An 11,610-nucleotide genomic window follows, 5' to 3' on the forward strand; every position below is an offset into this window, starting at 1 on the left:
ACGCTGTACCCTGGGTTTTTTTGTTTCACCTGGCATTGCGACAGGTCTCTGGAGCAGGACTGGCACACCCAACAACCTCACTGCCGGTCCACTGTCAATGCACAGGTTGTGTCCAGGAGTGGAATACTTCTGGACCCTCAACACGACACAGATCACAGTGGTGCAAGAGAATCTATCAGACATATCAAACTGCAAGCACGATTTGTATAGAAAAGCCTTCCGTCAGCACGTGATGTACGGAGTATGCCAGGGTATCACTTATTTCTGTGCACTGAGGGTGAACAGGCCATACCCTAAGTGCACACGTGTTTTGGTTCAGCGACTGGCGTACTGGTGTGATGACAGGCACTGGACAATGGAAATTATCGCTAGTAGATCTCCATATACTTTAGACTGCACGTATCATAGCCTTAAAGAAATGTACACGGGATCTCAACGTCAGTATTTTCATATTGTACACATCAACAGTCCTGAATTGAAAGTTCATATCGAAACAGTTGCGTGCGACGACTTTGTCATAAGACAGATGTCAGGGTATTCCGGCTATATAATAACACTACTCTTTATGATTTCTGGAAAAGGTTGGGCTGACAAAGAGTGGAGAGTACCATCTGGATATCAGATAATGGTCAGCATTCAAGAATTTCCCAAACTCCAAACATGTGATGAATGTGAGAGGATAGAGCTGATACCCGTGAATACAAATGCATCAAACCGACGTGTTGAACGTGTCTGCATTACTCGTCCTTCAACAGCTGTGGTCATTAACGCTCCACATGTTCTGATCAAGTTTATGATGACCAAATCGCGATATTGCCTCAGTGATTTGAAACTATATGTGTCTGCACTTTCTGCGAGTAACCAGCATGTCAAGTTGCCCAACAGTTTATTCAACTGCTCTGTGCATCGGTATTCTGAATTCCAACGTCATCTAGACTGTAATCTGAAGTCAGAGTGTGAAGATGGACGGGATGAAACAGAACACTGTTCCTTCAGCAGTCCTGACTGTCGGGGATTGGTGGCTTCACGAAACAAGTGTCTGCAATTAATCTTACTTGACAAGGTGGAATCAAGATACTTTCACTCTTATGAATGTGGAAGGATAGGTGCACGGTTAGCGTCACTGAAAACAAGAATGGAACAGAACGATTTTCTGAATCTTTTTAAAAGTTATGGCACATTTGAGGTGACTCTGGGTTTAAACAGCGGTCTGCAAGATGTACCATTTATATACAGCATTTTCTTGATGTGGTCTGATAAAACCCTCGTCTATAACAGTGATCATTTATTTCCAAATCCCAACCGCAAAGAAATAAAAAAATATTCACGGAAGTTTCAGATTAGGATCATGAAATCAAAGAAAATATTAAAAAATTTTGATACCAGTTCAATAGCATGTGAACTAGAATCACATACAAATGGAGCCTTTAACACATACATTCCAATCTCTCATTTACACTCTTCTGGATCTGTGTTTCTGTATACACAACAGGCGTTATGTGTCTGCCGAGACCGTCATGTTACACACCTATTTTTGTCCCGTGACTCTGATCGCATTAATACAGCACATTTCATGTCATGCTCATTCGCAAACATGAGCAATAATAAACATTCAGGGGTATTTCTTCATCAGAAAGGATCAATACCTGTTTACGTCATGTATATATGTGATGATCAAACCACAACGATACACCACAGCCTTGTGTGTGACTTCCGACAGGACTGCCCAGATAGTTCCGATGAGTCATTCTGTGACGTCCCTTCATGCACTGGTTTTCTGTGTTCCAACAGAAAGTGTGTATCACTCAGTCAACGTTGTAACCGATACTCTGACTGTCTGGACGATTCTGATGAGGTTGGATGTCCTTTTGACAACCTCGACATCGACTGGCAATATTTCAAAGAGACAGACCTGAAGCAACAGTTTTATGTGAGTCTGGACGGGACAGGTTACTTCACACAACAGGTGATGACAGCTGACGACTCTTGTCCTCACAGTCATTATCACTGCACAGCTGAGTGGCTGTACTGTCTACCTGTCTACACCCGGTGTAACGGATTTTCTGACTGTGTGTATGGAGAAGACGAACGAGACTGTGAGACAGTAACGTGTCCTGGTTACTACCAGTGTCGAGGTTCCAGACTTTGTGTGCATGGAGATCATCTGTGTGATGGCTGGGGTCAGTGTCCACAGCGGGATGATGAACTGCTGTGTGACAGGACCTGTCCTGAAGGTTGTCTGTGTCAAGGTTATGTTTTCTTTTGTAACAAACCATTTCCTCCAGACCAACATCTTCAGTTACGATACGTGGACGCAACAGGTTCAAACATGTCACCGGATTATTTCAACAAAAACGCGTATCTTGTTCATTTGACACTATCCCAGTGTTCCCTTTACAACATTTCCCATATCAAACTTGCTAATCTGAAGTATTTTAGTCTTTCTAATAACCATTTAAGAACTCTAAATATGACAGTTTTATTTGGGCTACCAAATTTAAGAATTCTGCACTTACAAAGCAATCCTCTTAGCACGATGAATAGTGAAGCAACGAGGCACGTTCATCATGCCCTGACACGAGTGGATGTATCGAAAACATATCTCAATATCTTGTACAGTAATATATCCATATATTTGCCTAATGTTCAGTTGTTAAATATATCATCCTGTGCTGTTGAAACTATTGGACTGGTAGGTTTAAAGAATATGCCACACCTCAGAGAGCTGGACATGAGGAGAAATAGAGTTTCCAACTTCCCCTTGGATATGTTTTCAAACTGTGATCACTTGGATCAAATCTTTTCTTCAAACTACAGATTTTGCTGTATTGATTTATATCCCAAGAAGTCTGATGAAATTAACTGTTTAGCACCACACTCTGTACTCCCTTCGTGTACAACACTGCTGCCAACTGAACTTTACAGGGTTTTCTTTTGGCTGATTGGCGTTTCTGCCATGATAGGCAATCTATGTCTAGTGACTTCACTCGCTGTGAAAAAAATGGTTGAAAGCAGTTACAACAGGGCTGTTGCCCATATGCAGTTTGCTGACATATGTATGGGAAGTCACGTCAGCATTGTCGTAATAGCTGACAACATATTTCACGGGAAATATCTCCAGACTGAAAAAGCATGGACAAATGATGTAATCTGTAAACTTTCTGGGTTTTTTTGGCTCCTGTCTAATACTGTGTCGTCATTGATTGTCTGGTTTATCACTTTGTATCACATTACTGCGCTTTATTTTCCCGAAGGTGGGAGGAGATTTAGTAAATGTTTATCAGCTGCAGGCTGTGTGTGGATTGTTGGGATTCTGTTGGCAACAGTTCCATTTCTTCCTGGACTATCCCACTGGGGTCTCCAAGGTCAGTCAGGTCTCTGTCGTCTGGCTTTATTTGATCGCCATTACTCTGGACATAACTTCAAATGGTTCACAGTTATTGTGGCAGTCAACTTTGTTTTATGTGTGATGACTGCAGCTGGCCAAGCTGGTATCTACAAGCGAACTCCACAGTACAGAGTAACCCTCAGTCCCTCTCAGAGACCAGTGTATTCTTCAGTGCATCTGATGAGAAAAGTGACCATGACAGGTGTTGTTAGCTGGTTAACATTCGGTCCTGTTGTGGTTATGAATTCACATGTTATTGCTGGTTTTGATCAGATCCATGACACCATGGTTGTGTTCGTGTTGCCTTTCAGCTCTGCTCTCAACCCTCTTCTCTACATGTGGACCATGAGCATGCAATGGCGTCGTCAGCAACAAGAAGAAAAATTAATACAAGTGTTGAAAGCACGGCTTGCTCCACCTGGAAATAAAAAGTAAATGATAATGGCAATGATAATCACAGTATAGACATAAGTTTACATTTGGGTCAACAGCAAAGTGAGAGCTGTATTATCAATGGTTTCTCCAGTCAATGGGAAATCATTTACAGCTTTGTCTTTTGCGAAGGACTATGACTCTCAAACTAGGAGGCAAAATTGCACTGACTCTTAGTGCTGCAGCCTTGTGGGTTAGTTGGCATTTGGGAACCATCCCAACACAGACTGTCCTAAAACCCTCATGGCCGAGAGAGTGGGGATGTAACTTGGGCAAGATACTCTCCACTATAATCAAATTCTAGCCCAAATAGTCGGAACAGCAGTTGCCTCCTCTGCTCTTCTGATGGTCATAGACCGACACGACTGACTGTCATATATATATATATATATATATATATATATATATATATATATATATGTGTGTGTGTGTGTGTGTGTGTGTGTGTGTGTGGGTGTGTGTGTGTGTGTGTGTGTGTGTGACCAAGCGCGCTATGCTTGGTCCAAAACTGCTCACACACAAGCTACAGCAGACGATGTTTTCCCTCCTTACCAGCGCCCAGAATTGTGTGACGTCATTCCGTTTACATCATTTTGTTCCGGCCAGACAGCCTACTCAAGGCTCGCATCGCTGTATGTCATTGGCTGAGCGAAAACCTGTGTTTCTGCTCCAAAGTATTTAATTAATAGCTCTTTTGTCAGATCAGTAAACTACAAGTATTATTTACTGGCAGAATCGTCGCAATTCCATCTTTAAGTCTATTCCATTTATGTTTGCCTACGTTAAACTGATTTAACGCAGTTTGTAATTTTCAGCGATGAGCTCGTTAAAACTGACCCTGTTCACGTGACTTAAATTAAGATTATAAATTCATCTTAAATAATCAACACTTTATTTTATAATCATTATAAAGTAGGTGTTGAGCTCTTTCTTTTGCAACTGATCCGACGTAAATCGGTTCAGGAATCATTTAGAAATCTGTCACTGAACACCTTTTAACAAGCACAGTTCTCATGGGATTTGGGCTGATTAGTGACGATCTGCTCGCAGCACACGTGACGGCCTTTGCGGTCCGCTTAACTTGCATAAATTGGCACAGTGAGTAATGAGTGGTCATTTCATACCTGGTCAGTCATCTGACCAGAGCCTGCTGTCTCTCTCTCTCTCTTGCTGTGTCACGAGCAGTGTGTTGTGTCGTGTGTGTCCCCACAACGGCTGACACCTTGCTACGTATCGCTGCACTGTCTTCTTCTTAGTCTTCTCTTTTTATCTTCTCATCTTCTTCTCCTTTATGTCTTCTTAGTTTCCTCTACACAACTATTGTAAATAAAACAATAGAAAAACCCATTTGTGACTGGCCTCTATATGTTCCTGGCCTGTGCACGGGAATTCTCATCTATCCTTTCAATCAATCAATATTTAGTTAAGTCTTTTGCGCCGTACCCTTGAATAACCACTTGGTACACGGCTACATATATATAATCATAGTGCTGTGGAAGCCAGCCACTCTAACAATTAATGATTTTAAGATTCTAGTTGAAGGTGGAGTTCAAGATTGGGTGAACATATTACAACATGGATTAATGTGGCCGAATTCATTTCGCCATAAGGATATGATATAGTATTTTCTTTTTCTACCCTTTTAAACATATTCCGACCTTGTTAATGTGGCCGAAATCATTTCGCCATAAATCAAACAATTGATGATGTTACTGAGTAACTTAATGATATCACAGGATATGATATAGTTTATCCCCCCCCCCCCTTTTTTTTGTGATGCCCCATTATCCATGCTAGTTCAGTGGCATTACCTTCACGCACACCCATGTCCCCATTCACACCCACAACCAGGTCCCCCACCCACCAACTGCCCACCCACCCCTAGAATCCTGAAACCCAGTTATTTTTCGTGATCTTGAAGTATAGTTCACAAAAGACATTCTTTTTATCAGCAGCTTGAATCGTGAAGACAAACTTGTTGAGATAAACAAACTACAACAACACCACTACAAAGAAGAAGAAGGAGAAGAACTTCCTGACCCCAACAACTTAATATCATTATTATCTTTTCACAACAGACTGTACTTCAACTAAGCTGTTTGCGTGCATAATGTTATGTATGGAAATGCTTCAAGGAAGACTGCAGACGTTTTAAAAACTAATGAACACAGACACAACCACATACTCTGCATACCCAGACCAAGAAACAACCTTTACAAATCCAGCTTTCTGTGTTCTGGTGGAAATTTATGGAATAGTCTCCCGCTCACTCTGAAAAGTATTGTGAATAAAAACGCGTTTAAGAAAAATCTGAAGAATCACCTCATTGAAAATAATTAACAGTAATACAAATTTTGATCTGTAGTTTAATACTCCTATTATTAATTGTGAAATGTTTTGTATATGCTTGTGTTGCCAAGGATTTTGAACTATATGTGAGTGGGATGGGCGTGGTGTAATTGTGTCCGAAAATTTGTGTTCAGTAGTGTGTGTGTGTGTGTGTGTGTGTGTGTGTGTGTGTGTGTGTGTGTGTGTGTGTGTGAAATAGAAATGCAATTGTGTATTTCTTTATCACAATATCCTTGTTTATATACATGCATTCTGTTGTCATTGTTGGTATTCATCTGCTTTTTCCTCTCTCTCTCTCTCTCTCTCTCTCTCTCTCTCTCTCTCTCTCTCTTATTTTTTTCATTGATGGCTTGATGTTAAAAAAAATAAATAAATAAATAAAAAGCAATTGTTGTTTAATCAATTTACCATCATGAAATAAAATCTTAACTTGTCTTGACCTGACACACACAGATTATATAAACTGCAGTAATTGCTTCCCTTTAGCCACCGAAGTTAAACTTGCACAAATACTAACACGTTCAAAAATCTCCTTGACACCAACACCATCTCAAAAGATTTTTTTTTTTTTTTTTATCATGAAGAATGAAAACAAAGTTTCTTACAGAAGTGTACTTGCGTACCCCGCCCAACATCAACAAACAAAAGAAGAAAGTAAATTAAATAAAATGAAAGAAGTGAAGATGAAGATTCGATGGGGACGTGAAAAAGGCCGAGAGGTCTAGGCAGATGACTTGCCAGTCCCTATACTACTACTACTACTACTACTACTACTACTACTACTACTACTACTGAGGTATAATGAATTTAAAGGTCTTCGTCACAGTGTGTCAGAAAATATAAATACAAACTGTAAAGTTCGATCATAGACCCATATAGTCTCTATGTTACAAATATATTCACAAATCTGCCCAAAACTATCTCTATGGCTGCCTTCACCTCTATACTCCATCTCGCTCTCTGCGATCGGCTTCGGATCACAGCGTACTCAACTACAGGCCTACTCAGCGCGCGACTGGGGGCTTGGACTGGGGGCTGAACAGCCAGCGCAGTCAGCCGTGCGCTCGCGAGCGCTGGGAAATGATTCAATTTACCGCAAAACAAAGGAAAATGTAACGCAACGCGTCAGTCCGCATAAAACCACTTGATTATCATTTTTTTCACTATTATACCCTTCATAGTATTAATAAAAATTATCTTTCATTAATTAAATTACTTATATTAGTTGTATTTGACGAGTTAGCTCCATGTTTTGTTCGGTGTGTTGTGGTGAACCGTCTTTCCAAACAACTTCCTTTCATTTGAATGGCTCATGTTTACATCGTGTTTGATTGTGAAAATGGGCAAGAAATGTTGTGTATTCGGCTGCAAAACGAACTACGATCTTGCAAAAGGTTGTGACGAGAAGGAGAAAGTTTCTGTTTATCGATTTCCATCGAATGAAAGCGACAAAGACTCGTGGATTAAAAGAATTCCAAACGACAAGTTCGTACTGACGAAGAATACTGTGATCTGTGCACTTCACTGGCCCCCCGGCTTCGAAACTGTCTCAAAGAATGGAAAGTTGCGACCGAAATTTCCACCCTCTGTGTGGCCTAACGTTCCATCAAGTCAAGTGCCTACCTCACCACCCCCTCCTCGCTCAACAACACGTTCCTCAAGTTCCGTGAGGAACAGGGTAGAGGATCAGCAAGAGGCATTCAACTTGAAAGACAGTGTGACTTTCGAAGAATTGAAACAGAAGTTGTTGTCCGGCGAGCCGGATTTGCCTGCACCTGTGATTTCATACATGGACGAGACTGTGCTTCATATTCAAGCCAGGAAATTTGTGAATGGGATTCCTCTATTTGTAACAAGGTGAGAGAGTCTTCAGTTTTCAAGCCCCCAAATTTGAATTCACTCCCCACTGATAAAAAAAACCAAAAAAAAACCCAACAATAATAACTCACATAGATTAAATCCACTCTAAAAACTCACCTTTTTACCAAAGTATTCATGTAGCCTTCGGATAGTTGTCACATATTGCATGTGTGTGTGTGTCAGTGTGTGTGTGTGTGTGTGTGTGTGTGTGTGTGTGTGAATGTATGTGGTGTGTGCAAGGAGCTTAGGTGCATGTGTATTTGTGTGTGTGTGTGAATGTATGTGGTGTGTGTGTGTATGTCACTCTGTGTGTGTGTGTGTGTGTGTGAATGTATGTGTGTGTGTGTGTGAATGTATGGTGTGTGTGTGTGTGTGTGTGTGTGTGTGTGTGTGTGTGTGTGTGTGTGTGTGTGTGTGTGTGAATGTGAGCGCTGTGAGTCCTCACTGAGGAGAACAGCGCCTTACAAGAAGAAATATTTATTAATATTATATATATTTATTTATTTTTAACCAGAATTGCACAAGACCAGAGCTTTGAGACTTTCCACTTGGGTGTGAAGTGTACTGTTACAACCCTGTCTAAGAACAGAATCACCGCACTGAAGACTTGGTCAGCACTAGAGGAAAGTATCAGATTTTTGAACTGTCTAGAAATGGACCACAAGAAAGTGATCATCCAACAGCAGATGCAGGCCATGGGATCACAGCAAGTAGGGAAGCCAATGTACACACCTGCTGTCATCATCCGAGCATTCACCTATTTTGCCACATCACGGTGTTTGTACGAGACCCTGCGCCATGATCTGCAACTCCCATCTGTGCAGACATTGACTCGGATAACTTCCAAAGTGGCAAGATTAGATGAGACAACATTCTCCAGTGCAGTATTCGCCAATCTACAAGACAGACAGAAAATGTGTGTTCTTTTGCAGGATGAGGTGTATGTAAAGAAGTCCATGCTATACCATGGTGGGCGAGTGTTTGGCCGCAGTGTGGACAACCCTCAGTGTCTTGCAAAGACTGTGCTGGGCATGATGGTTTCGTGTATGTTTGGCGGCCCAAAGTTCTTGTCAAAGATCTTGCCAGTATCAAAATTGAACTCGCAGTTTCTGCACGACCAGGTTCAGCTGTGTCTGGAGGCCATCAACTGTGCTGGTGGAAATGTAAAGGCAGTCATCTGTGACGGGAATAGGAACAATCAAGCCCTGTTCAAGATGCTTGCTGGTGACCCCCACAGGCCTTGGGAAACTGCAGGAGGTGTCTTTTTGCTGTATGATTACGTCCATCTGCTGAAGAATCTCCGTAATAACTGGCTCACTGAGGCTACAGGAGAGCTGACTTTTGAAGACAATGGTGTGCAGAGGACAGCAAAGTGGAGACACCTTGTCAACCTTTACAAGCTCGAGTGTGACTCGTTGGTGAAGATGTCAGACTTGGACGAAGTGGCTGTCTCACCAAAACCCATCGAGAGGCAGAAGGTGTCTACCTGTCTGAAGGTTTTCAGCGAAAAGACCCACCAAGCCCTGCTGAACCACCCTAGACTGGAACAGACTGATGAGGTGAAGGACACTGCGGCCTTCATACTTAAGGTGCTGACGTGGTGGAAAATTGTCAACGTTAAGTCCGAGTTCATGGATGATCGGCGGAGAGATCCACTGCAGGCTGCCATCAGCAACCCTAACGATGAGAGACTTAATACTGTGCTTCAATTTGGAGAGATGGCCCTAGAGATGTCTGGCAAGCAGGGGAAGCGACAGAAACAGCTGACACGGGACACCGCGAGAGCAGTGCATCACACTTGCAATGGACTAGTCAGCCTGTGTAGACAACTCCTTCTCTCTCCTGCCCACGACTACATTCTATTTGGACAGTTCTCCACTGATCCCTTGGAGAAAGAATTTAGCAAGCTGCGCCAGGGGTCAGGGGGGACATACTTTATCAACGTCCAGCAAATCATAGAGAAGACCAACATCAACAGGTCCAGGCTCCTTCTCTCCCTTGAAGCGGAGGCAGCCCTTGAGGTGGAGGAGCCAGGGCACTCTTGCCCTGACTGTGTGTTCAATCTTGAACAAGATGAGAAGGCATGCCAGGCGGTAGATGACATTGAGACGCTAGAGGACTTGGTCTCTGACGAGAACAAGTCAGTGCTTGTATACATCGCTGGCTATGTCACAAGAAAAGACACTGACTATGAAGAGGGACAAACATCTTTTTACTTTGATAAATATGGCCAGTACACAAAATCACTTGACAGAGGAGGTCTAAAGGTGCCGTCTGACAGGGCCTGTCAATGGACAATTTTTAGTTTCATCATCTTCAATGTGGTCAAGAACTCTGTGTGCCGTCATTCATTCATGAGGATAGCCCTGGCCCTGTCTGACATGTACGAGTTTCACATGAAGGAGAGACATGCTAGGATAGTAGCCAACATCCTCATCAAAAACTACTGCAGAGATGCCACACCCCGTTCGACGAAGGAACCTGCCCTCAAGAGACTGAAACTCTCCGAGACATCATAGTGATAATCATTCGAGTATACCAGGTTAGTGTTGACTGCTGTTTGTACCTGTCTGTATTTGAACTGTTCTTTTTGTTTCTGTGTTTGTTCCTTTGTCCTTTTATGAATGGATTAATTAATACTGTGACATTGCCGCATGAACTTAAAATGAGGGTCGGTTTGTATCGGTGGGGGGGGGGGGGGGGGGGGGGGGGGGTAGCACATTTACAGTTAATTTGGCCATAAATTATGGAAATCATGCATGGTTTGAACATGCCAATTGCCAAGATTACAAAAATATCAACCTGAACATGTAAGCAACTTGCTACACCTTACATTGGCAAACAGAATCCAATTCAAACGAAAACATAGAAATAAACTTTAAAAAAAAATATATATCAAAATGCATCAAACTACCCAAAAGATGCATTCTGCACGTGTATAAACCAAAACAATGAACTTTCTTTGGATATGGACATGAAAAACAGCTGCAATTGATGTTCAGTAGCTTGTACCCAGTCAGCCCCCAGTCCAAGCCCCCAGTCGCGCGTTGAGTAGGCCTGTAGTTAAGATCGCCATGCTTCGGATCCATTCTGTTTATGCATGCCCAGATTCAAACACTCGACTGTTGGCCGCTATTCTTTTTCTGTCTCTGGACCTTGCAATTGAAATGAACTTCCTCTTTCTCTTCGTCAGGTCTCCACACTCAGCTCTTTCAAGTCTGGTCTTAAAACCCACCTCTTCCAAAATAGCCTCCCTTCCCTGCCTCTTCCTTGTTTTCAGTTTTTCCAGTTTTAGAGTTAAGCGTGCGTGTGAATGACTGGTGCGAAAGGCCTTTGATTTGTCTCTGCACAAGATTCAGCGCTATATAAATATAATAATAATTATTATTATTAGTCTCTTCTGAGCATGTTAATACGTTTTGTTTGCTGTTGTTGTTTTCTTCTTTCAGACATTTTCTTTCTTTCAATTTTTGAGAAGGGGGTCAAATGTGGGAAAAAAAGCATACTGAACTTATTTCACAAAATTTTATCTCTGCTGCTTCCTCTCTCTCTCTCTCTCTCTCTCTCTCTCACACACACAC

At 42.1% G+C, this 11,610-nt stretch overlaps 1 protein-coding gene across 1 annotated transcript; it reads left to right on the plus strand.

Moving 5' to 3' along the window:
* The first annotated feature begins 7,818 nt into the window (after positions 1–7,818).
* On the plus strand, positions 7,819–10,705 carry LOC143277016 (uncharacterized). Its single transcript, XM_076581730.1, has 2 exons — positions 7,819–8,026; positions 8,544–10,705. Exons 1-2 carry the CDS (start codon positions 7,959–7,961, stop codon positions 10,546–10,548), a joined length of 2,073 nt encoding a protein of 690 aa, XP_076437845.1. The 5' UTR covers positions 7,819–7,958; the 3' UTR covers positions 10,549–10,705.
* Positions 10,706–11,610: the final 905 nt, after the last annotated feature.

This window comes from Babylonia areolata, chromosome 33 (genome assembly GCF_041734735.1).
Source record: "Babylonia areolata isolate BAREFJ2019XMU chromosome 33, ASM4173473v1, whole genome shotgun sequence".
Classification (NCBI taxonomy): domain Eukaryota; kingdom Metazoa; phylum Mollusca; class Gastropoda; order Neogastropoda; family Buccinidae; genus Babylonia; species Babylonia areolata.